This window comes from Schistocerca nitens, chromosome 6 (assembly GCF_023898315.1).
Source record: "Schistocerca nitens isolate TAMUIC-IGC-003100 chromosome 6, iqSchNite1.1, whole genome shotgun sequence".
NCBI classification, from domain to species: domain Eukaryota; kingdom Metazoa; phylum Arthropoda; class Insecta; order Orthoptera; family Acrididae; genus Schistocerca; species Schistocerca nitens.
The window spans coordinates 215774107-215801690 of NC_064619.1; the positions used below are offsets into that span (position 1 = coordinate 215774107).

Below are 27584 nucleotides of genomic sequence, written 5' to 3' on the forward strand. Positions count from 1 at the left end.
GGTGGGGGTACGGGGTAGTGGTTGAGAAAGGTATGGCCCAGGAGCTAGCAGAGTTTGAGGCCAGGAGGATTATGGAACCAAACAATGTGTTGCAAGGACAGTTCTCATTAACATAATTTAGAGAAGCTGCTACTGGACAGGAGAAGCACTAATATTGAGCATGCTGCACTCAGTAATATGTTCTCTTAATAAGAGATCAATTGTGTCCTCAGCCACAGTTGGGTGGTAACTTTGTGTTTGACTGGGAATAGGAAAAAGTAGAAGGCTCAATCCTATGATCTTCAAATACAGCACTAATGATGTGATGTTTGTCACAGTCTTGTCAGTTAGATAATATAGGCATGACACAGCAAATTGACATGATATGGAACGAGCATGTAAGTTAGTTTGTAGGGAAGGCTAATGTTCAACTTCAGTTTATTGGGAAAATTCTAGGAAAAGTTTAGCTCATCTATAAAGGAGACTACATACAGAACAGTCATGTGAACCATACTTGAATACTGCTCTACTGTTTGGGATCCCCACCAGGTTGGTTTACAGAAAGGTACTGAAGCAATTCACAGGTGTGCTGCTAGGTTTGTTACTGGTAGTTTCAATAAATGTGTGAGTATTACAGAAATGCTATGTGAACTCGAATGGGAATTTCTTGGAGGGAAGAAGTTACTCTTATCAAGAAACACTACAGAGGAAGTCTAGAGAATCAGTATTTGTGACAGACTGCAGAACAGTTCTATTGCCGTCAACATACAACTTGTGTAATGACCGAAAAGGCAAGATAACGAAAGTCAGGGCTTGTATGGAACAAACAGAGTATAGACAGTTGTTTTTTCCTTGCTCCAGTTACAAACAGAACAGAAAAGGAATGACTAGCTGCAGTAGAAAATGGGCATGTGGAGCATGTACATAGATGTAGACGTAGATGGTTGGTGGTCATGCCCACAAGCTGGGTAGACATGACAGCAGGGTTGGTATACAACAGGAATGCTTCCACCAGAGGTCCTGCCTCTATTACAAAAGGATATGCCTATAACAGGATTGGAATATGATATGCTATGAGGATATGTAGAACAGGTCTTCCACCTGGTCTCCCACAGGAACATGACTCATATGACATGGAGGAGTGTGTCATAAAGATGGACAAGAATATTTCATAGGTAAACTGGGTGGTGGAAACCACTTTTGGGGAGGTAAGAAGAACAATGGGAGCAATGTTCCTTATTTCTGTACAAAATAATGAGAAGTTACAGCCCTGTTGAAGGTTGTGTCTGCATCTGCAACACTGGGACAGTGTGTGTGTGTGTGTGTGTGTGTGTGTGTGTGTGTGTGTGTGTGTGTGTAATGGGGCGGTGCATTTTTATGTTGATTAGTTAGCTCCAAAGAAGGGTACTCTCTAAGGCTCAGCAATGTTTTAAGTTTTTTCATGCCTGCTCAAAGCTCAGTGTCTTAACTGCATGGATAATAAATACCTTTACTCACTACATTATTTAAAAGCTCTCATTGTTTACTGTTAACGTGTTGGAATTGACAAACCTGTTGCACCATTAAATTCATAATTTGGACCTTCTCTCTTCAACAAGAGTCCAAAAAGCTGGGCTCTTCCATGCAGGCCTTCTGTGCTTCTAAGAACATCTAGAATTTCCCAAGTTGGTTTATTCCACAAGACCTTAAATTAATAAAATGTACATTCGGTATAAGAAAATTAATTTTTTCGCACACACACACACACACACACACACACACACACACACACACACACACACACACCAGCACAGCACAGCAATGGGATACATCTTAATTGAATATATACAGGATTTGTTTCTGGCCACTGAACAGTTTGCAGTTATGTGATTTTTAAAACCATACCATCTAAAACAAAAAACAATTATATTTGAAGAACAGCTTTCCCATGTGACTGTAATAAATACAACAAATGTACTTAACAATATGTGACAATATAAGCATATCTGCATTTACTTAGTTTGCCAAAATACAAGACAGATATTTTACTATTAAAATGTTTCTTTGCGTCATGGATGATGAGATTATATTATGTTGCTCTGAAGTAGTTTGTTGCTTCAACCCACATACAGGATCCAGAACAAATTTTCACTCTGCAGCAGAGTATGCACTGATTTGAAACTTCTTGGCAAATTAAAACAATATGCTGGAGCAGGACTTGAACCTGGGACCCTTGGCTTTCACATTCAAATGCTCTATCAACTGAGCTATCCAAGCATGACTCACAACTCATCCTCACAGCTTTAACTCCACCAAACTTTGAGTCATGAGTTGTGCTTGGATAGATCAGCTGGCAGAGCACTTGCATGTGAAGGTTCCAGGCATGAGTCCTGATCTAGCAAACAGTTTTAATCTCCCAGGAAGTCTTAGGTATAAGATGTTTGTGTGATGATAATCCAAATGTTCAGGAATGATGGAGAAGGGCAACTGCAACAATATGAAATAAGGATCCCATGTTCAAAAACAAGTGAGTTGAAAGTTCTGAGAGAAAATCTGTTTTGGGATAATTCCACTAGTTATACAATGTACTAAAACGATTTATTACATATGTAGATACTAATATTGCAGGACTGGCAAATACCAACATGGAGGTGTACACTTTAAGACGTTCTACCAGGAATCTCCAATGACACATTGGAGGTGATGTGATGTGTATGCAGATGTGGTCAATCCTAATACAAAGGTCTGTAAGACTGCAGTGTAGTCAATCAGTTTTAATGAAATGGTGTTTAATCATGGTTTAGAATTAGTAGAAATGAATTTTGTGGATGAGCAAGCAAACTGAAAATGTACAGAAACTAACAAGTTAAATTAGTCCAAGTGTCCATGAAGTGGAAAGAAAAGGAGAATTTCTGTTAAACATTCTGTCGATGAAGAGGTCGTTAGAGACAGAATAAAAGCTTGGACTGAGGACAGAAACTGGGTGTGCCCTTTGAAAGAAAGAAACCATTTTCATATTCACCTTAAACAATTTTTTTTCATTTGAACTTCCATCCCCTTAAAAAGTGAGTCCAATGTCTTATCAACATGCCACCGCATTCAGTATGGGGGAACACCTTATGTAAAGTAATATTGGAGCAGCAGCTACATCCCTACCGTTCACAGGAAATGTCTGCTTTCAACTTCTGCTGACAATGTGTTGTGTTGAATTTACGTGTGCTACATTACTGTATGCCTGACCACCTGTTTCTCATTTATGTACTTTATTCAGTTGAAACCTGTTTCACAGAGACAAAATGCTCAGAAGTCACAATAGTCATTTGTGACGAGCCATCACCACAGATTTGCAGTGAAACTGCGTGTGGACGTAGTCAATAATTGCTTAACAGGACCATACTCCTAAAATTTGTGGAAGATATCACACTTGATCTTTGTGCAAGTGACATTCTGCTATCACAAAATAGCTTGAACAATGGCCACTGACCTGATAGTTTCTTCTGTCTTCATCATAAGCAACAGCCCTTGGGACATCTGTTAGACTCTGATAACCAATGTAATCATGCACAAGCTGCTTAAATGGTTCAAAAACCATTTCAGAGGTTTCTACAGTGTTCATGAAATCAAGATGTTCTGGAAAAAAAGTTTTCTGATTCAAGCATAATTATATAAAAATGAAAATAAAGTTATATGGTGTCACCATACAATTGTTACTGTACTGTCTAATGTAAGCTTAATAACGCAGAAGTTATAGCAACTCACCAATGCATGAGGAAGATATTAAATTCTGTAACCTCCCTATTCTCACTTTCATTCCATCACAGAATCCTTTTTTCAGCATGGCAAGCAAATCTAGCATCTCTGTAAACTGTGGATCCCTTAAATCAAGAGAGTATTTTTAATATATCATATGTACAGTAGAACAAAGAAAAACAACACATATCATAGGTTTAACTATGATGATGAAGAATTACAATGAAAGTATACAGTGACTTGAACGGATGAACAAATAATTTCCATACAGATCCAACCCTCTCTATGGTTCAGAATGTAATTTCTTATTCTGGTGCAAAAGTCTATAACAGATTGTCAGTGAACATCAAGTAGGAAATTGAAACTCCTCAAATATTTAAAAACACAGTGAAAGAATATCTCATTAGCCACTTCTTCTACAATTTATCAGAATAACTAGATTCAAGAATGTACATTCTATTTAACTTTAATATCTGTATTCGATAAATCTTGACTTTGCCAGTATGTAGACAACTGACAGTGATCTGTGTGAGCTTCATATATGCTCCATTTGAAGATTTAGATAAAAACAGCAGTTAAATCACACAGGTGAACTAGGAACAGTCAAGTTTTTCAATAAAGCTGCTTTTCTTCTACCATACACTGTCAGTGAAGAAGCAATACCATGTAACTAACAAATAGGTTGTTTTGGTTTTTCAGTCAGTTAATATCCTTGACTCTCAATGCATCTAGTCTTACTGCCAGAATGACAAATTTTTAATTACTAAAAAAAATGAACTAAAACAATACCACATATGTGATACAGTGAAAAAAAAAAATAGATGAAAATATTGTGTAACTGCAAAAGAATGAAATACTGCATAACTAGTGGGATTTGGATAGGTAAATAATACTGCGTAAATGCAAAAGCACATGCAGCCACAACACTTGTTGTTGCTTACTATGTATGTCCTAGGGTTCAGAAGTTGTTCCTTTGTTGTATCTTCAGTTCATGAAAATGGACAGCATTGTACAAGATGATCTTTCTACTGAGGAAAGAATTGTTTCTTGGCAGAAATTAACATATGAAAGGGGAGATTCCTGTTGGAGAGTGATAGGCAGCAGTATAAAAATTGTTTTACTATGACAATGAATCAAATATAAACTGGAAATTTTGATTTGTACACCTTTCTGTAAATGGAGAGTAGTTGCTTCGTTTCCAGTGACTGTTGTCATGCCATTTCTTTAGACAGCATTACAATATCAGAGCAAGTGGTACTGTCGCCTGTTGCACAACACATTCTATTCAAGTTTCTCACAACATAGGGCATAAACCATGCAAAATTTTGAAAAGACTTGAAACATAATTCGGGGACAACAGCCTGGGAAAGAATTAAGTGTACACATGCTACAAACAGTTCAGCAGTTTTTTGAGGATGAGAAACAGTTGAGAAAGAAGCACACCAATGTTGCCCAATGGCCAGGACAGCCGAGAAAATAACAGTTGCTGAATTTGCTACTGAGGTTGGTACGACAGGCGCTGACAACTTCAGATTTCAGAAAATGTCTGCAAGGTGGTTCCCTTGTCTTCTCATCATAGAGCACAAATTTTATCATCTCAAGGTGTGCAAACAGCTACTGATAAGCTACCAAACTGAAGGGAAACATTTTTTGCACTGGACTGTGACCTGCAATGGAATGTGGGTACACCACTACACTCTAGAATTGAGAGAGAGAGAGAGAGAGAGAGAGAGAGAGAGAGTGAGAGAGTGAGTGAGTGAGAGACAGAGAGAGAGAGAGAGAGAGAGAGAGAGAGAGAGAGAGAGAGAAAAGCAGCATGGAATTGTGCAAAACGAGCAATTCTGCAGCTATCAAAGCCAAAAACCATCTCCCTAGGGGAAGATTCTTGCAACAGTCTTTTCATTATTTTAAAGGAGTTCTTCTCATTGATTTTCTTCATGAATGTTGTATGGTGAACACTGCATACTACTGCAAACTTTGGACAAAGCATTTGATCACAAAAGGCTCACGTTTCCAACCCTGGACAACAACTGACCCCACACAGCTGCCTGAACTCAATTAAAAAATGTAAGAATTGTTCTCAACTACACTAGAACATTCTCTCTACAGTTTGCACTTATTGCCATGTGATTTTAATTTGTTTGTACCACTAAAGAAAGGAGTAGGAGGGCCCAGATTTGACATTGATTGTGTTGTCAAAGTGTTCAGGCGCAACTGGCTGCTGTTATAGCCATGCTCATTTTCTGAAAATAGGATCAAGAAACTGTCTAACTGATGGGATAAACATGTTTCCCATTCAGGAGACCATACAGAAAATAAGTTTGGGTATATGAGTTTTTCTGAAGCTTAAGTAAATATATAAAAAAGATCCAGTTTATATTTGATTCATCCTCGTATTTACCTCGCATTAGCAGCAATCCACCAAAACTATGAAACTTAGTAGCACCACAGCTGCTTTATTGTGATATAAATCAGAACACCAAACTTAACTCATTCTATATTTTAGTCATTTCTGCCCAAGATTTTTAAAACCCACTTAATTGTAGGATCTCCAGCAAAGCAGAATAAACAACAGGTGAGAATAGCAGTAACTGTGAAGTTACATGCACAGAAGAAGAATTATTTCTTTTATGTGGTTCTCAGTCACTTTTCCCAGACCACCATCAGGTAGTTTTATTGTGATTATTATTATTAATAATCTTACTGATATTATCATTATTGTAAATACATGAATTTGAGCTTCAACTCTGATCTTCTTAAATTGATTTACAAATATTTTTGATCTAGAAACTTTGCTGGGTGTATTCCAAAGATGCTCAAATGATACAGCAGTCATAGTTACCACTGGAGTTAACAGTACTACTTCTACACTCGTCATTGCTACAGTACTTCGCCACACTCCTCATTGCTACACAATGGTGCTGATTGTAGACCAGAAAATTCAGTTAACTTATTGGAGGGTGACAGAAGCAAGGATATTTTAAGTAAAGGCCAATCTCGTATAGTGCACAGAAAAAAACGAATATCTATATCTTTCTGTGCGAGCTCTGATTTCCCTCATTTTATTATGGTGATCATTTCTCCCTATCTAGGCTGGTGTCAACAAAATATTTTCACATTTGGAGGAGAAAGTTGGTGATTGAAATTTCATGAGAAGATTCTGCCGCAACGAAAAATGACTTTGTTTTAATGATGTCCACCCCAAATCTTGTATCATTTCAGTGACACTCTCTCTCCTATTTCGTGATAATTCTAAACATGCTGCCCTTCTTTGAACTTTTCCGATGTACTCCTTCAGTCCTATATGGTAAGGATCCCACACTGTGCAGCAGCGTTCTAAAAGTGAATGGACAAGTGTAGTGTAGGCAGTCTCTTTAGTACATCTGTTACATAAGTGTCCTGCCAATAAAACGCAGTCTTTGGTTAGCTTTTCCCACAACATTTGCTATGTGTTCTTTCCAATTTAAGTTGTTTGTAATAGTAATTCTTAGGTATTTAGTTGAATTTACAGCCTTTAGGTTTGACTGATTTCTCGTTTATCTGAAGTTTAATGGATTCCTTTTAGCACTCACATGGACGACCTCACACTTTTCATTATTTAGGGTCAACTTAGAAATCTTCTGTTCATAAACATCATGTGGCAACAGCATGGTGGTGGTGTTTCCTTTGTCCACTGGTAAGACCACCATGTGCCAAAGATTCATGAAAAAGAGGTTCCGTTACGGCTGATTGCCAGTAAAATTGATACACCCATGTATGATTTGGCAATACATCTTGCCTCTCTACTGAGACCATTAGTGCGTTAGTGTGCGCATCATGTTCACAGCTCTGCTGACTTTATCAATACACAAGTCACTTCAACTCAGTGAAACTGGCTTACTAATGAGCTTCAATATCATCTCACTTTTCACTAAGGTTCCTTGTCACTCATGAGCAATAAGTTCACAGCTGATATAACAGCACTTTTTCCTCATGTCTTTTCCTCAACTTACTTTTTATTTAAAAACAAATATTCTGAACATACAGATGGTGTTGCCATGTGCAGTCCTCTCTCCCCTCTGGTAGCAAACTCTTTTATGGAAGACTTTGAGGAAAGGGCACTTGATTTGGCAGAACTTGGAGAAACTGAGAATCTTCTCACAATATGTAGATGACACTCTTGTAGTGTGGCCCCATGGTGAAGAAGAACTGTCACACTTCTTGCAACATCTGAATTCAATCCACACGAAGATCCAGTTTATGATGGAAATGAAGAAGGATGGTTGCTTACCATATTTGGACATCTTGGTTACTGTGAGAGTGGATGGGTCATTAGGGCATTCTGTCTACCACAAGCCCACACATACAGACCTTTATCTGCTAGCATCAAGATGCTATCACCCTTCATTCATAAACTACTGGTGTCCTTAGAATGTTGGTGCATCAGGCTCATGTTGTTTCTGATGGACACAGCCTCACAGAGGAGCTAGAACATCTACAGTTGGTGTACAAAGATAATGGTTACTCTTCACATCAGATTAGCAGAGCGCTAAGGAGGAAGAAATGTGACCACCCACAACATCAAGAACATAAGCAGCTGTGCAAGTCCATGGCATCCCTTCCATATGTCAGCAACCTTTCATCTAAAGTAGGCAAGATCCTAAAGAAACATCAAGTTAAAACATTTTATTCATAATGATGCATCTGACTTTTGTTTTCAGTGAAGTGAACACGCATTCCGACAGAGGGCGGACATGTAGTTTCACCTTTACACATGTGCCTGCGTGCCACAGGTGGAAAAGTATTTTCATAGGGTGCAGATTTTGATAGAGGATGATCCTCTGACGGCTGCTAATGTGCACATGTTTCTGCACCAATTTTTTTCTATAAACCTGACACCATGAACTAGCAGTCTCCAGTGGCAGACACTCACCTGAAGGTGGTTGGACAGTTGCCAGCTGAAATATTGTGGCAAGAAGTCAGCATGATCTAGCTGCTATCCCAAAACCTCGTAGAATATTCACTACTTCGGGAAAACTTCAAGAATCAAACCTAACATTGTGATGTTGGGAGACAGAAAGACAAAAAAAGAAGGACAAAAGTGTTGAAGTTTAAAGAAGTGGATTATAAGGTGCTTGTTCACCTGATTCTTGAGTATTGTTCATCTATCTGGGATCCCTAACAGGTAGGACTGATAGATAGATAGATAGAGACGATACAATGAAGAGTGGCACATTTCGTCACAGGAATGTTTTGTCGGCAAGAGAGCATTATGGAGATGCTAAGCAAAGTCCACTGGCACACACTACAAGAGAGGCATTGTGTGTCATGAAGAGAGTTACTATTGAAATTTCGGGATAGCACTTTTCAGGAGCGGTTGGACAACATATTACCCCCTCCATACATCTAGCATATTGACCATGAAGAGAAAATTCAAGTTATTAGAGCCAATACTGAGGCTTACCGACAATCATTCTTCCCACACTGTATTTGTGAGTGGAACAGGATTGGAGGGATCAGCCAGTGGTACCGAAAGTACCCTCCACCACACGCTATTAGGTGGCTTGTGGAATATGATGTAGATGTAGATGAAAAGCAAAGAAGAATTTCAAGCAAATAATAAATAGCAACATAGCAAGGATTGAAATTGAGTCAGTATAGGAGGAATGGGAAGATTCCAAACAATGGTGGTGGAAGTAGCAGAAAAAGTGCACAGAAGAGTTAGCGATAATAAATTGCCAGGTGAAATGATAGAGGAAGCTGGAAAGAAACATAAACATGTTGTTTCATGAGAGAACAGAGGAAGAAAGTAAGGAACACACTTGAGAAGTTGAAAATGCCTAAGAGAGTGGTGGCAGGTGAAAAGAAAAAAATTATGGAAGAGTGGACAGAAATTAAGGAAAACGACAGTGAGGGGAGTAAGATGGTCCTCCATGGAATGGGTAAGGATCAAAAGAAAGGCATCGTGGAAAAAGTCAGAATGATTAATAAAGAAGGAAAGGAAGCTGAGAATGTAAGGAAATCAAGGAGGTGTGGAAGAAATATTTTGAAGTGTCACTAAGCCTCAGTGGAAATATCGAAAAGGAAAATGAGGAGCCAGGGAATGTAGAGTATGTCAAGATGGACCTAACTTGGACAATTGTGAGGAAGGGATAAACACCATGGAGGGAGGAAACACACCCGGACTGGATGAAGTAAGTGTGCAGAAAGTGAAAGCAGCTGACATTGTTGGAGTGTAGTAGCTCTGTTGGGCCATGAGACCACAATGGAAAAAGGTAGGGCACCTTAAGAATGGAAAAAGGGAATCGTAGTTGCAATTTTTAGAAATGGTTTCCTGAAATTATGTCAAAATTATAGGGGGCGGGGTTACTTTGACATGTCACGCTCCCAAGATAGTTGAGAAGATCCTGGAAATGGGCACTGAAGATAGTAGAAAAAGGAATGCGATGAAACAATATAGAGTTAGACCAGGAAGGTTGACAGTGGATCTAATTTTTAGAGTAAGCATGCTCCAACAGAGACAGTACAAATATCATAAGGATTTAGTAATGGTTTTCCTGGACAATGATAAGGCATATGATAGTGTGAAAAGGAGCAAGACCTTGAAAACTCTTCAGGAGAGGGGAACTAGAAGGCTGACTATGACAAGAATGAAGGAGGTGCATCAAGGAAGTCTGAGTTGTGTCAAAGCAAGATGAGAGAAACAGAGTAGCAGATGGTGAAGCAGAGTAGTGAGTGCACTATCCCCGCTGTTTCTCATCATGCTTATGGATGAGATAATGGAAGGAATGTCAGCACAAATAGGAGATGAGCTATGAAAGCAATGGTGCTTTCAGATGATTGAATGGTGTGGCAAAATGGAGAAGGAGAGGTACAAGAAAGATTAAATGTGTGGAAAGAAGTGGTGGGACAGTATGGATTGAAATTTAAGTCAAAGAAATGTGAAGTGTTGGGGGTGATAAGGAGATTAGTGAAAGGGGAAGGCAAGCAGAGTGCAAGAAGCCTGGTTGGAGTGAGGAAGTATCACCAAAAAGCAAGCACCTGTTATACCAAGCATATTATGCTCCAGTACCCACGTGTGAACCAGAAATGTGGATAATGAAGAAAAGGTACATGAGCAGAATACAGGCTTGTGAACAGAAGTTTCAGTGAAGCAGGACAGGACTTATTAGAATGGATGTAGTATGGAATCAGATGGTGAGAGAAATAGTGAAAGAGAACCCCATGCAAGATACAACAGAAAAGACAAGATGAAATGACAAAAGAAGGCAAGAGTCCTAGAGGAAGACCAAGAGACATATGTATAACTGGCCTGAGGAAATGTGTGATGAGAAGAGGGTAGGACTGGGGCAGATAGGAGAGAGGAACATGATGGGAAGAAAAGAAAAAAAGAAAGAAAGAAAGAAATAGGCAGAGGCTGGAAACTGTAGATGATGATGATGTGATTCCTGTCAAACAATAACAATATATAACATTGCTTATGTGCATGTTCCCAACAAGGGCAGAAGAGTGAAAGCACAGCAGCTTTAAAAATTTGTTTTCATTGCCTTTGATAATTTGAATGCAAAAGCAACAATATATTGTTTACCACAGCATGATGATAAAACATACTAATCAGTTAAGACAATTAAAAATCACAAATGGCTCAAATAATATGCCCAGAGAAAATCTGTGGAAAGGACAATGAGAAGAGATTTATAAAACATGCCTCATTAATGGGAAGGTCAACACCTTCTTAAACATATTCCTCAAGTACTTTCACTCCAATTTTCCACCAAGACACACAGAAGCAAAACTGATAAGTAGAAAAATTATGGACAACATCTGGCATTAATATACCTTGTGCCAGGAAGAGAGAGTTTTATATATAATTCAGAAAACACGCTGTAATGAATCAACTGCAAAATTCTCCTATCCACTATGGAAAAGCAAAAAGCATACACTACGCAAAGAAAATAATACACAGTTGAGAAAGAAAAAAGCATACATTAAGCACATAAAATAAAATACAGTACCACAAAAATGATAAGGAGCATTTTGAAACAAAGAATAATACTGCAAGTGAGATTCAGCTCCCTGACAACAGCTGTAACAAAAACAATAACTCAACAAAGTTATCTGAAATCAAATTCAATGGAAACTCCTCACAAGCGCAGCAAGCAGATGAACTAATAATGAACAAAGACATTTCCACCAGATTTACTCCAGCAGACATAGTGTATATGAGAGCTGTTTGGTAAGTCTGGTAAAAAAAGCAATGAAAAATGTTTGTTTCATATGAACCTCAACTTACTTCTTGCCATAGTCACCTATGAGGAATATACACTTGGTCTAGTGATCCTCCAGCTTTTTTATCCCATAGGCAAAATAGGTTCTTTCAAACTTTGCAAAACACTTATTGACTGCAACTATCATGTCCTTGTTTGATGAAAATTTCTAGACAGCAAGCCAAAGTTTCAAGTCAGGGAACAGGAAGAAGTCGCTTTGGGGTAAGTCTAGTGAACAGGGCAGATGAGGAACCAATTCTAAGCCCAATTCATGCACATTTTCCATTGTTATTGCTGGTGTATGGGATGGTGCATTATCTTGGTTAAACAATATTTTTTTGCATGCCATCCTTGGTCTTTCTTCAGTCAACACATGTTTCAAATGATCCAACAATGAAGCATAACAGTGCTCAGTTATGGTTCTGCACTTTTCTAAGTAATCTATGAAGATTATTCATTGCAATACAAAAAAACAATGGCTATCACCTTACCAGCCGACAAAATGGTCTTTGCCTTCTTTGGTGTCCTTTCACCAACATTAGTTCATTGTTTTGACTATCGTTTTGACTGTAGTGTGTAATGATGGACCCAAGTTTCATCAAGTCACAAATTGGCACAAGAAAGTCTTGTGGATTAAACATTGCCAGACATTGTGTTGAAATGTTGCACTGGATGAGCTTTTGGTCAGCTGTGAGCAACTGCAGCATTCACCTCACATATAATCAATTCTCTGTGCAGGATATTATGCACTCTCTCAGTTGAGATGCTACAGTCTAAGCAATCTTATGACTTTATATCCAACAGTCTTGCATAACCATATCATAGATTTTGTCAGTGGTTCCTCTGTGGTGACCTCAACTGGATGGACAAAGTGGGCTTCACCTTCAGCACTTCTCTGACCACATTTAAATTCATTAATCCAAAAGTAAATGATCTTCAATGGTGGTGCAGAGTCCATGTGAACTTCATCCAATTCTGTTTTGATTTGTGTGGCAGTCCAGCCCTTCAAACGAAAATGTTTAATAACATGAAAAAACCCAGTTTTTTCTCATTTCAATAGCAGTTGACACAGTGACCAATTTAGACAGCTGTCAATAATGAACTGTATGCTGTACACTGTTGAAATTCTTTATACAATCCTTGAAGTAATCAAGCTTACCAACTATGAAGGTGCAGCAAAAACATTTCACTCTTTCATGGAAATTTACCACACACATCAAACCACCTTCATACTACGAACAGACAGTTACAAACATAAAACTATGAACAAGCCTACAAAATTATCTTTGTAATCAATATATGCTTATAGGTACACTGAATGGTCACAGGTTTGTTTATTCCATGGGAGAGCATCATAGAGATACTGAAGAAACTGAACTGGCAGGCTCTTGAAGACAGATGTAAACTATAACGAGAAAGTCTGTTAACAAAGTTCCAAGAACTGGCATTTAATAACAGTTCCTATGTATCATTCACATAGGGATCATGAGGATAAGATTACAATAATTACTGCACACACAGAGGCATTCAAACCATTATTCTTCCCATGGTCCATGTGTGAATGGAATTGGAAGAAACCCTAATATTTGGTACAGTGGGGCATACCCTCTGCCATTCACCTTACGGTGATTTACAGAGAACAGATGTAGAGGAACCAAAACATTATGATCTATTGCTCAATAGCATGTTGGTCCACCTTTAGAATGGCATACACCTGTGATTTGCATGGTATGGATTTGACAGGTCCTTGGTATGTTTCCTGGAGTATGTGGCACCAGATATCTACACACATGTAGTAATACAGTTCCCATATATTAAGGGCTAGTGGTCTGCAGATATGGAAATGGACCTGGCACCTGCCACCATCACAGATGTATTCCATCAGGTTTACATCAGGCAAATTTGGTGGCCAAAACATCATCATGAATTCACCATCATGCTCCTCAAATCACTGTGACATGTTTCTCATCATGTGACACAGACAGTTATCCTGCTAGATGATGGCATCACTGTCGAGAAAGACATAAGACACAAAGGGATGCAAGTGATCCACAGTAATGTTCATGTACTCCCAAGCTGTCACATACCTTCAATTATGATGAGAGGCCCCTAGGAAGCCCAGATGAATGTCATCCATGGCACACTGTAGGATGGCACAGATAAAGGTAGCCCAAGTAAGCATAAACGAAATGCAGCAAAATTACAGAAATGAAGCACTAAAATGGATTTAACGTTTATTTACAGTGAAAAAAAAAATTCATAGAAGATGTTGAAAATGACCCCCTGCAACATCAATACACAGCTGTGCACATCTAAGCATATTCAGATACACCCGGCATAAAGTTTGAATGTCGATGATGGCCACTTCATGGCTGTGTTGTCTTTCAGTTCCTGTATTGTGTCTGGATTTGTTTCATAGACCTTGCTCTTCAAGTGTCTCCACAGGAAAAAATCACATGATGTTGTTAGATCCGGTGAACATGATGACCATAAATGTTTGCTGACAGTTTGTTCCTCAGTGAAGACATCATGGACTCATCCCAGGGATACCTTAGATGTGTAGCATGCAACCATGTTGACGGTAGTGTCAAAAAATATCTGTTCAGTGATGCAAGTTCCTGTTACACAATACCAAATGCCAATTTTCTCATCATTGAGAGGTTGTTGACACAATATTAGGTTTCTCTGTTGCCCAGTACCTCATGTTCTATGAATTCACATGACTAGAAAGATGAAACCATGCTTCATCATTCATGATGTGACAGAAAGGATCTAACAAACCATTGTTGATGTCATTCAAAAGCTACATGCAGTAATTTTCACGTTTCTGACTGTCATCCTTCCATACCTCCTGCTCTACCATTACATGATATAACTTAAAATTAAGACTTTTCAATATCCGCTGGCAACTCCTCCTACTCACATGGCTTGTGGGGCCAATTTGTGTGTAGACTTCTTTGGGCTCTGAATAATTCTTCAGTAAATGTCTGCAACAACTTCTGGTGTGCAAAATGAAGCAATTCTTCATCGTTTTAAATTTTGCACAGATCTGTAAGTGCACTAATTTTTAAACAGACTCCATATTTCTCTCTTCGCTGGTAGTCCCCTATCCAGATACTTGTTGACCGCCAACATTTCATGAGTTTCCTTAATCGAACCTGTTTTCACATATGCTTCCACTATTTCAATTCTTTCTTCTATTGAGAAAGTCATCTTGCAGACCACAAAGAGAAAGATCTATCTTCACTGATAAAATAAACAGAAATGCTGACAGAAGAATGCTAACAATAAATTATTGCATTCTTTCTTGTTATAGTTGTGTACTATGTTTCAGAAGTCAAAATATTGCACTTGCATTCAAAGGGGAGGTGGGCTACTTCTAACCAAGCCACCCTTTACCCCCCCTCCCGCAATCTGTGTCCATGATACGGTGCAGGTTTTGAGCAGTTGTTCACCTGAATGACTGCATATTTGGACATGTCCATTGAGATGGTGTAACAAAAAAGATATTCATCGAATGATGCAATACATTTCCATTGATCCACAATCTTGATGATCTGATGTTCACTGCAATTGTAACTAACCAGGTCACTGGGTCAACATGGGAATACATAGATGATGTCCACTGCAGAGTCCCATGTTCAGCAAGGTGCACTAAATAGTGTGCTCTGAAACACTTGTGCCTGAGCCAGCATTGTATTCTGCAATCATGTCTGACACAGTTTGCCACCTACCTTACTTTACAGAGCAGGCAAGTCTCTGTCCTCAACGCCTTGTCAGCTCCTCATAGTTTCGATTTTCTTCAATCACTTTTCAAAGATGGTCATAACACTAGCGTATAAACTAGCTTCTCCATTTCTGACATGCACATTCCCAGGCAACATGGCACATCAATCCACCCCTTGTCAGAGTCACTGATGTCAGTGGATTTCCCCATTTGTGACCTATATTGTTGCTATAATGATTCCCCATTTGTCTATACTCTGCTTATATACTTTCCTTATCATGTCATGATCCTTGCAGTGCCACCAGGCAGCACTGAATTTCATGGTGGATGGTGGTCATAATGTTTTGGCTCACCAGTGTATTTCCTGAAAGATTTAAATGTGAAGCAATAATAACCATAAATAAAAATGGAGACAAGGAAATAATCTCTACTTAGACATGCATTTTTATGTCTTTTGGGTTCTTCATTTTATTCCTTTCTTTCTTTTCTTTGAGAAAATTTGCTCTGACAACCCTTTCTCAACTACTGGAAAAAAGGTGTACAGTACTCTTCAAGTTTGATTTTCAAACCTGAAAAACAAATGAAAAATTTAAGTGATGCAAATGAGATTTGATACAAGCTGAAAAGCTTCCATGTTGCACATTCTTTTTTATTCCAGACTGGAACTACTCACAATAGTTTGGAGTGTTTCCCTGAAAATTAGTTCTGATACAAAATTGCTTAGGAAGAAAAACTTTCTTTCAATGAGTTCATCAGTATATGACTTACTGTACACTGAGGTAAACTGTAAGAAAGAGAAAAATCCTCTTTAGCTATAGGCAATGAGTAACACCATGAGCATGAAGTTAGGACTCCCATGGTCCTGAATAAATGAATTAATTAATAAAATAAAATTAAGATATAACAAACAGAATATTGGCCTACACTTCTGACATGAACCTACTGGCTTCCACTCAGTTTGGCTCCCATAATGGGTTCTCTACAGAGTTTGTTTGTATTCCTGTTTACTATTCAATGCTTTCTCTGTATAGTGAATAACTGTATTCAATTCCTTTGTTTGTCTACTAAGATAATGGGCCACATGTTGCAGCCACTTCATTACTGAGATTACAGAAGGTTCTTCCCAAATTATAAATTCATCAGTGACCTCTGCAAACAGAGAGGGTAATATAAAGCCTAAGCTAAAAATTTATTTATATTAAAAGAACTGAATACCACTTTACATGCAACAATTACTGAAGGCCACGGGCAGATCTGTGATAAGAATTGCAACTTAATGTAAGACCCACAAATTAAAAATACAGGGGACAGAACTTTTTGACCTCAGAATCTCTTTGATATCTTCTGCAGCTTCTCAGGGTTTCAAGAGACTAGTTTCTACAAAAGAGATTATAATAGTTTCATAGCAAATATTTGTAGGCCTTATTTCTTTGAACATCTGCTCATTGAAGGCAGGAATATACACACTTCAAAAAAAAGTTTTGCATCACCTCAGTTCCAACAGTTCTGGAACCTGTACAGAAAATTGGAATAGAGATCAACATAAACATCATATCCGCCATTTTTATTGTTCATGAAAACCACACATTGCATTTTGTACCATCATACAGCAAGACCTTCAGAGGTGGTGGTCCAGACTGCTGTACACACCAGAACCTCTGATACCCAGTAGCACATCCTCTTGCATTGATGCATGCCTATATTCGTTGTGGCATACTATCCACAAGTTCATCAAGGCACTGTTGGTCCAGACTGTCCCACTCCTCAACAGAAATTCAGTGTAGATCCCTCAGAGTGGTTGGTGGGTCACATTGTCCAGAAAGAGCCCTTTTCAATCTGTCCCAGGCATGATCGATAGGGTTTATGTCTGGAGGACATGCTGGCCACTCTAGCCGAGCAATATCGTTATCCTGAAGGAAGTCATTCACAAGATGTGCACAATGGAAACGTGAACTGTCGTCCACGAAGATGAATTCCTCGCCAATATGCTGCCGATATGGTTGCACTTTTGGTTGGAGGATGGGATTCAGGTGTACATCGGCTCCACACAATACCACCCCAAAACAGCAGGGAACTTACACCTTGCAGCACTCGCTGGACAGTGTGTCTAAGGCGTTCAGCCTGACCGGGTTGCCTCCAAACACGTCTCCGATGATTGTCTGGTTGAAGGGATATGTGACACTCCTCGGTAAAGAGAACATGATGCCAATCCTGAGCAGTCCATTCGGCATGTTGTTGGACCAAAATGTACCGCGATGCATGGTGTTGTGGTTGCAAAGACGGCCTTCGCCATGGAGGTTAGGAGTGAAGTTGCACATCATGCACCCTACTGCACACAGTTTGAGTCATAACACGACGTCCTGTCGCTGCACGAAAAGCATTATTCTACAAGGAGGAATTGCTGTCAGGATTCTTCTGAGCCATAATCTGTAGGAAGCAGTCATCCACTGTAGTAGTAGCCCTTGGGCAGCCTCAGTCAGGCATGTCATTGACAGTTCCTGTGTCCTGTATCTCCTCCATGTCTGAACAACATCGCTTTGGTTCATTCTGAGATTCCTGGACACTTCCCTTGCTGAGAACCCTTCCTGGCACAAAGTAACAATGTGGATGTGATCAAAGTGCAGTATTGACCATCTAGGCACGGTTGAACTACAGAAAACATGATCCGTGTACCTCCTTCATGGTGGAATGACTGGAAATGATTGGCTGTCGGACCCCCTCCATCTAATAGGTGCTGCTCATGAATGGTTGTTTACATCTTTGGTCAGATTTAGTGACATCTCTAAACAGTCAAAAGGACTGCGTCTGTGATACAATATCCACAGTCATGTCTATCTTCAGGAGTTCTGGGAACCAGGAAGATGGAAAACGTTTTTGGATGTGTGTATCTGATTCATGTATTTTCCAAACATTTCAGAAACATAAGCGGTTATAGGATGAATTTACCTTGCTGTTCAATATCTAAATTCTGTTATCACAAATGAATATGAAGCATTAAATGTTCTAAAGATATACGGAGTTAAGTAACATCTTAGTATACTGGAGTATTATGGTTATTATATTTTTTTTATCTTACCTCATGTGCTCTTCCCTAATAAGAAGGCAAACTGTTGGCCGACCTGACAGTCTCCAATACCTCCCCACAAACTGTAGCTCTGTTTTTATATCATCAATCAGTAGTGCCATATCGCGGTATAGATAAAACTCCGAGACCTCAAATATTAAAGGGTAGCATAAAACTGTCAGTCCACACACTCTGTACACCTTCAGAAAAGAGAACCATGCATTAATTACAAAATGAATTTGAACAATAAATGAAAGATGCCTAGTATGGCAAAGGATGACTTTCATATAGCAAAATTCAATTACTTTACTGGTTCCAAGTGCCCCAATTGGTCTCAGTGGCCGACCTTTTAACTTTAACTTGTTGTTTACACCAAGGTGTTCATACACTTTCACCAGCTCATGAGAAGAGCAAATTTGAACAGGGTCCACCTCATGTGGGGTCTGAGTCTGTATGCCATATGTTGCCATCATAGCTTGCAGGCGCATTGATTCTGCAATTAATACAATTTGCACCACCAAATCTGTAGCTGTTCCCTGCATGAGAAATTTTTCCATCATATACCATGTCAAAGTTACTGAGACATAAGGTTTAGCTCTAAGGTTTCAAAAAAATGTTTTCCTTATCTTTCACACCAATTAAATGAAACATTATCAAGACTGTTTGTCAGCATGATCCAATTAGTGTGATGAACAATGATATTACTTATACTTCATGGTGTCATGCAAATGATTCCTGGTTTGGCACTCACATTTTTTGATTCTTGAATACATACTACCAAATGAAAAAGAAAAATGAGTAATTTATGATCATATGATATGCCGATATGATTATCTGTAAATACTCTCAACTGACATACAAATTGTTTCTAAACTACATGCACTATGGATCACTTGTTTAAATTTAGTAATTTTTTATTTTGTTGAGTGAGACAAATGCACAGAGCTACTCCTTTTCTAATTCCAAGCTTTATGCCAGTAAAATTATAAATTTAAGTAAGAAGGAAGTGTATTGAGAATGAGATTTTCACTCTGCAGCGGAGTGTATGCTGATATAAAACTTCCTGGCAGATTAAAACTGTGTGCCGGACTGAGACTCGAACTCTGGACCTTTGCCTTTTGCGGGCAAGTTCTCTGTTCTGCAAGGTTCGCAGGAGAGCTTCTGTAAAGTTTGGAAGGTAGGAGACGAGATACTGGCAGAAGTAAAGCTGTGAGGATGGGGCATGAGTCGTGCTTGGGTAGCTCAGTTGGTAGAGCACTTGCCCGCGAAAGGCAAAGGTCCTGAGTTCGTGGCTCGGTCCGGCACACAGTTTTAATCTGCCAGGAAGTTTCATATCAGCGTACACACCGCTGCAGAGTGAAAATCTCATTCTGGAAACATCCCCCAGGCTGTGGCTAAGCCACGTCTCCGCAATATCCTTTCTTTCAAGAGTGCCAGTTCTGCAAGGTTCGCAGGAAAGCTTCTGTAAAGTTTGGAAGGTAGGAGACGAGATACTGGCAGAAGTAAAGCTGTGAGGACAGGGCGTGAGTCGTGCTTGGGTAGCTCAGTTGGTAGAGCACTTGCCCGCGAAAGGCAAAGGTCCCGATTTCGAGTCTCGGTCCGGCACACAGTTTTAATCTGCCAGGAAGTTTCAGGAAGTGTATTGTCATCATGAACACAATGGATTCCACAGAGTAGCATATACAACTATTTGAAGCAATGAACTGTAAAGTTAAGTGTTATTTCTTATCTGGCGCGTTGCATTTATCTTTCTTTGGCAGTTGTAATAACTGAAAAATTAAATTACCTTACAGAGAAGTTATCTGTAGCTAGCAGGACATTAAACGATAACAACAATTGTAAGACTGAATTTGTATAACTACTGCTATTACAATAGTGAAATAGTAAGGACAGAACAAAAATTAATCACATATAAATAGCAATAACTCATCTTGATGAGATGCTGGATGGGTGGCGAGGGGGGGGGGGGGGGGGATATGAGGGATGAACAAAGAATGCAGAATGCTGCAGGAAACAATTTTTTAATTATATTACATGACTAATTTTCTCTGGTCATTCACCATGAACATACTTTATATGGCATGAGGCTACACTTTCAAAAGGATATAAATGCTGATATAACACATCACTAATGCATGATTTCTGTCAGAATTTATCAGTTTGTGGACAGATTCAAATGGGCTGTGAAGGTTAGGGCTTACAATTTTTGGCATTCTGCCAAGGACATTTTCCAGGTGTTGCACGTACTCAGACCCACTGTTTGCAATGTTATTGTGAAGTTAGCAAACCACTAAATTCAAATGATCATTTTTTTTTTATCTTTTAAGCAGGACTCATTGAAAATAAGACTGAAAGTGACTATCAGTATTAATGATGCTCAAAAATTGACAGGAACAACATAGGAAGTACAACCAGAAACAGAGAAGCCTTCAGCACTTTCTTTGTACTGCTCTGCAGTTGAATAATCATTCCCTGTATCATAAAGATCCCATGATACCAAAGAAGCGGATATAGCTTTTAATGATACATGCCACATCATTGAAAGCTGTCTACAGCCCTTGTCTCTGGCGAAAGTACATTGTCTTATTAAAACTGCTCTTTCAGACATTCAATGAGACGTAATGGCCAGAAAAGAAAATACCAAAGCAATAACATCTTAAGTTCATCATCATTTTCGTTACCATCAAGCACAGTTGCAACGAAGTTGAGAAAGAGTGCAGCTAAGGCAACCACATCATAATTGCTGCAAACGACACTAAAAATGTAAAGTATCAATGAAAAATATTAATATGTAGAAATATAATACAATTAGATAGATAACAAATCTATCCACCAAGTGGTGGCAGGAGAAATTATGTAAAGGTTAAGGAACTGTGCAAGCTTTTGGAGCACTGGCCCTCCTTTCTGCAATGCGGTTCAAACCCATGTCTGGCTATCTGATTCAAGTTTTGCATGATTTCCCTTAATCACTTCAGGCAAATGCTGGGATGGTTCCTTTGAAACAACACGGTCAATTTCCTTCCCCATCCTTTCCAAATCTGAGCTTGTGCTCCATCTCTCATGATCTCATTGTTGACGGGATGTGAAAAACTCATCTCCTCCTCCTTGATGCAATGAATCAATTCTTTCGAATTCAATGAATCAACACTTCTGAATTCAACATTTTATTACACATTATTAACTGACACAATGATCAAATAGTGAATCAGCACAGAATGGTCAAAAATAATATGTGAAAGAATAAACAATATATGCTAATGTACATCTGCTGTCCAAACAACAGTCAAACTTTGTGTTATATCCTAGCCAGTAATGCCACCCGCGACCACTGCCAAAAGGTTGGCAGCATCAAAGTCCGGACGCCGTCCGCATAAGCAGCGCCAGCGAGACAGGAAATCGCCGCAAGTCTGCACGCGCCACCGCTGGCTTCTGGCTTCTTAAGCGCTGGAGTCGCGAACGCTAGGACAGTTCTGGATTCGCCGCTCAGTTGTAGACTCGCCACCGAATTGTGTACTTGCTAGTCAGTTGTGGGTACATCGCAGCAGAGTTGCTGTTTGTCGTCAGCCGACGCCGACATAGCCGCACCAACTCGAACTAGACAGATTTCTGTAGACCATGTTCACCACTGTGTTCTGTATCGTCGTTAATAAAGATAAGTACCGACTTTCATTTAATCCGAGTGTTTGGGTTTTCATCTTTCTGTTCACTGTTCCAGCGGACCGGTCGGCCCGCTATTAAAAGTGTGGCGGTGACTTCGTAGGCCGTTTCTACAGCGAAGTGTTGTCGCTACGAAGGCCGTCACAAAACTTTGCATGTTATTCTGAAGTCTGTGCTTCCCATAATGTTACCAAGCAAGGAAACTGTCGACAACTGAAAGTTACCACAAGTGTTTTGCACTGTTATTTCATCTACTTGTCAGTGAGGCTCTCACTAGTAGGTGACATTTATGTTGCTGTATTCTAGCAACACATACACAAATTTAGTGTGGCTTTACTACAGTGGATAGAACTGGAAATGCCAGAAACAAAACAGTATGTTAAATGCTGTCATAACATTAGAGTTAAATGTTGATTGATGCTGCATCAAATCATATTAGAGAGATATGGAAACAGGGATTTGAGAGTAAAAATTTAGGCTTTCTGTTGATTCACCTTTATTGTAAGCATTGGAATGTGACAATCATGTAGCAGTTATAACTCCCTTAGGCTCAAGTAGCTGAGCCTTCTTGTGAATGAAAGGTGGAGGGGGGGGGGGGAGGAAAGGAGAGGAAAGGGGCTATTGATGTCAGCTGTATTGGGACTTGGTGTGGAATCAGCAGTGAAGAGTGAAAAATTGTGCCAGCCCGGGATTCAAACATGAGATCTCCTGCTTATTAAGTAGTTGCGTTAACCACTGTGCCACTTGAGCACACTGTTTATTGCAATTGCAGGGACTATCTTGGTAGACCTCCCAGCCAATCCACATTCCCACCCAGCACCACCTAGCCACAATCCCTGTCCACGTCCTCCATGTTTGGAAGAACAGGCACCACACATTCATATAGTTGAGCCTTCTAGCAGCTAGTAAGCTGAAAGAGCCCCATATGGAGCTCATGGTGCTAACCAGCATTTCTAGGTGCAACCTTAAGACCTACCTGTTTGACAAACATAACCTGACATCAAGAGTTCTTGGTCATTATTTAAATTCAGTCGGAAAATATTTGAAATGTTTCTTGGTAATTTATGTTCTATTATTGAAAAGCATGTCCTAATATAAGAGTGTGTGCTGGAAAGTGATGCCACCAAATTTTTTATGTGAAAATTCTTAAGAGTTTTTTTAAACAAATCAAGTGTTACTAAGATTCTGCATCTTTATTCTTCATGTTTACATATTTGCAGTCCTCTGCCAGTAGAGGACTCCAAATTGTAGCATTACATGGCAGTGTGCAGCATTACTACGTGGGTGTGTGAGAAACTCATGCTGTAATCGGGTTTCAAATTCAAAGTGTTATTCCACACAATCATCCTCCTTACAGTCTGCTTTGGTCAAATCCAATTTTCACCTGTTTCCAAAACTTAAAGAACACCTTTGAGAACTTCACTTTGATAGTGATGAAGCGGTGCAAGCAGAGGTGAGGTTGTGGCTCCATTAACAAAGTCAAAAACTCTTCACCAATGGTATCAACAAACTACTCTCTTGTTGGGAGAAATGTGTTCATCACCACGGTGACTATGTTGAGAAATAAATGTGTGGACATGAAGAATAAAGATGTTGAATGCTAATAATGTTTGTTTCATTTACAAAAGCTTTGAGAGTTTTCACATAAAAAATTTGGAGGCATTACTTTTCAGCACAGCCTCGTATATTAAGATATCTCCAACTCAAAGCCTTTAACTGCATGCTTCCCCTGCTATATCTGCAGCTGACTTCCACTGAAGATGCTACTGAATTTACCTTAAAGTCAAACAACAAGTACAGTTATAAACAAAAACACATACACAGTAATAAGACAAATACTACATAACATTAAAGACCAAACAGTACATACAATTGTGCATGTATAATACAAATTTGGTGTCAAAATACACAAATAAGCATATTATTTGCATGAAACCAGCTTATATACACAGTGTTTATGTCAACAGTTGAGAAACGTAAACTGCTTATGAAATTCAATTATTTGTTCACACATAAACTAAATAGAAGTAATGATCCAACAAAACTGTCTTAATTTAGAAGTGAAAAGGAATTTTTGATTTCTTAGGGCTTTGTGCTCAATGGCAAGCAAAATGAAGATTTTGGTGCCAGCATACTTTGGATATTTCTGCATCAAGAACATTTTTTTAATAACACTGGATGTCTTTAATGCACCTGGTGTCATCACTGGGTCTTTTTGATCTGTTTTCACAGAGATTTGGATTTTTATAACAGAACGTGTTGGAGAAAATATGCACTGGGAAGCAGTCATGGGTATTCTCAACTGCCTGAACAGTTTATGGCAAGCGGTTCTTGGACCTGCTCTACATATTATTATATTCACTCTATACAGAACAATGAAGCCCTTTAGAATATAAGTAGTTTCCACAGAGACTGATTCCAAGCAATATTACAGAGTGAAAATAAGTAAAGTTGCCAGTATTTGTTAGAAATTTATCCCAATGTGAGAATGTGTTTTCAATGAAAAATCAGTGAATATAGCCTGTAGTACACGTTCGCAATTAAGTTTGGTGACAAGTTGGGTATCTGGGAACTTAGAGGAGTGCATTCTCTGAAAATGTTAGTTATTATATGTCATTGAAATTACCTTTGGGAGTTTATGATCTGTGTGCAATTGTTTTAAATCAGTCTTGTAAATGATAGTGTCATTAGTGAATATGGTGAATTAGGAACACCAAACTGAGGAACTTCTCAGACTTATACAACAGTCAATGCTACTTTGTTTACCTCTGGTAGCACTTCAGAAAAAGGTACAGAGTGTACCTCTTACATGTAATAAAAAGAATTCTGAAGTAGATGTTACAGAATTAAAAATTACATCTTATTTGACAGTGGAATATCCAGGGTGGAATGTAACAATATTATGAAAATGATAGTTGTTACTCACCATATAGTGAAGATGCTGAATCACAGATAGGCACAACAATAAGACTGTCAGAAAGTGAGCCTTTGTCAGAAACACACACACACACACACACACACACACACACACACACACACACACACACACACACACACACACACACACACACAAACGCTGGCCGTAGCAGAGAGAGAGAGGTTTTGTGTGTGTGTGTGTGTGTGTGTGTGTGTGTGTGTTGTCTATTTCCAATGAAGGCCTTGTTGGCCAAAAGTTCACTTTCTGAGAGTATTTTTGTTGTACCTATCTACGACTCAGCACCTCTGCTGTATGGCGTGTAGCAACTATCCTTTTGGTAAGTCTTCTTTTTGGCTGTGGGTATTTTATCAATGCTCAAGTAGTGTTCAGGAATCAAATGGTCAATTAGAAAATTATTTTACTAAAGATCTAAACTAAGTGTGTTTTCCAAAAGGAATTAGAAGGTACAACTGCAAAAGATTAAGCAACATATATAAGCAATAGCAGATCAGAAGGCATCATTTAGTAAAACAATGGCATTTTATCCATTTTTTGCAAATCACTCTTCACTTACAATACTTTTTGTTGCTTTATATCCTTTGCTTATAGAGCAGTAGTCTGGTGTTTGGATTTTCATACTTTATCAAGATTTTTGCTACTTGAAGTGCTTTCCAATATACAACAAAAAGACAGATATTTAATATGAACATTAACCAAGGCAGCAGCAGTACTACCTTTTCAAACAGGCAGCTATTTCTCATTTAATTGCTCAGCATTGTCAGACACATCACATCATGCACAGGGCAGGTGTTTCAGCATAATGGTAAATATGCATGGGCTATGAATTATTCAGACTGGAGACTACACATTCAATTATTTTATTTGTTTTATATAAAACTGAAAACTGGGGCTGAAACTAACTAGCAGTCAGCAAAATTCATGTCAGGAGTTATTTACAAAATTACTTTGGAGATTTATTCTCATTACCAGACCAGTTTAGGATTTAAGACTTTGTATGTACATATGGAAATATGAATATTTTTCTAAAGTTTTCAGAAGATGAGTTCAGCACCTCTCTTAAGACACTGATAAAAACAATGGGAAAAGGAAAGCAAATAAATAGAAATAATGAAAGAAGACAAACAATTGTAAAGGGAAAAAAAGGTTATTCAGATATTGTAGAATAATTTGCTGAAGTAAACCAATCAAGACTTTACAATTTAGTTCTCAAAAATATTCATAAATTATTCTGAATATGTATTACCTTAATAAATATGTTTCCTGGTAATTAGATTCCATATATCAAATATGCACAGGCCTTTCCTCCAGGTAGAACCAGTTTGTGCTCCATCTAACTTATTTTCTTGAAAGGAAATAAGGTGTGTGGAAACACAATGCAAATTAATTAAGCATGCTAAATCTTTATGGCAACTTTACTGTCTCATTAGTAGATGTTTTGTTTTTACTGTACGGATTTTTTTTCAGTGCAAGAATTGAATCAGAGTGATTTTGGAAGCCTACAAGCTAGAAAAACAGTTAATGGTAGTGGATTTATTAAGCTAAGATAGCAACAAATATTAGACACAATGCACATGAAGAGAAACATGCCATGCAAGTGTCACAAACAATGTGCTCTGCACACAAAGCAAGAAGAAGATTAAAAGAAAATGAATACAAATAGGAAATTTAGTCAGGGATTTGTTTTTCTTCCTGTTACAGAACATCACATGTGCAAGCTAGAAATTTCATAAGAATGTAAAATATTACAAACACTAAAACTGATACACAAAAAAAGGACTCTATTTACAAACTTCTTGGTAAAAACATTCTCCTTTAGTGGTTTAAAATGGGAATGGGAGAAAAGAACAGACTTGAGAAAGTAGTCATTTTGAGATTGGATACCAAGGTGAAGACCATATGAACAGTTGAAGTGAATGCAAACAGTGGATAATTATGTAACTTTTGCACTTTGTTTACCTCCTATTACTTTACATTACATGTTATTCAAGTTCCTGGAGAAACTGCTTCCATTTGTGCCCATCCACATACATCCTTGTTTACCTACCAGTGATGGAAGTTCTGTTTCAAAATATTCATTTCCGTATCCACTTTTATGTATTTTTTTAAGAGCATCTATGAAGCTTATGTTAGTGACTATGATCTTTTTATTTAAATGAAACATACACACATTAAATACAACTAGCTGCTTTCTTTTAAAGCATTTACTTAATTTTGTTTTCAAACATGAGTTTTATTCTTTTAACA

At 38.5% G+C, this 27584-nt stretch overlaps 1 protein-coding gene across 5 annotated transcripts in view; it reads right to left on the minus strand.

The window, feature by feature from the left end:
* The window catches only part of LOC126263736 (probable phosphorylase b kinase regulatory subunit beta), a 195025-nt gene that overhangs the window by 89340 nt on the left and 78101 nt on the right, over positions 1-27584 (minus strand). For all 5 annotated transcript variants that reach the window (XM_049960911.1, XM_049960910.1, XM_049960912.1 and 2 more), the window contains 5 exons: positions 19051-19281; positions 18758-18945; positions 3718-3833; positions 3443-3588; positions 1531-1663 (listed from right to left, as the gene is read on the minus strand). In XM_049960911.1, the coding sequence (XP_049816868.1) occupies positions 1531-1663; positions 3443-3588; positions 3718-3833; positions 18758-18945; positions 19051-19281 (814 nt within the window). The remainder of the gene's footprint in view (positions 1-1530; positions 1664-3442; positions 3589-3717; positions 3834-18757; positions 18946-19050; positions 19282-27584) is intronic.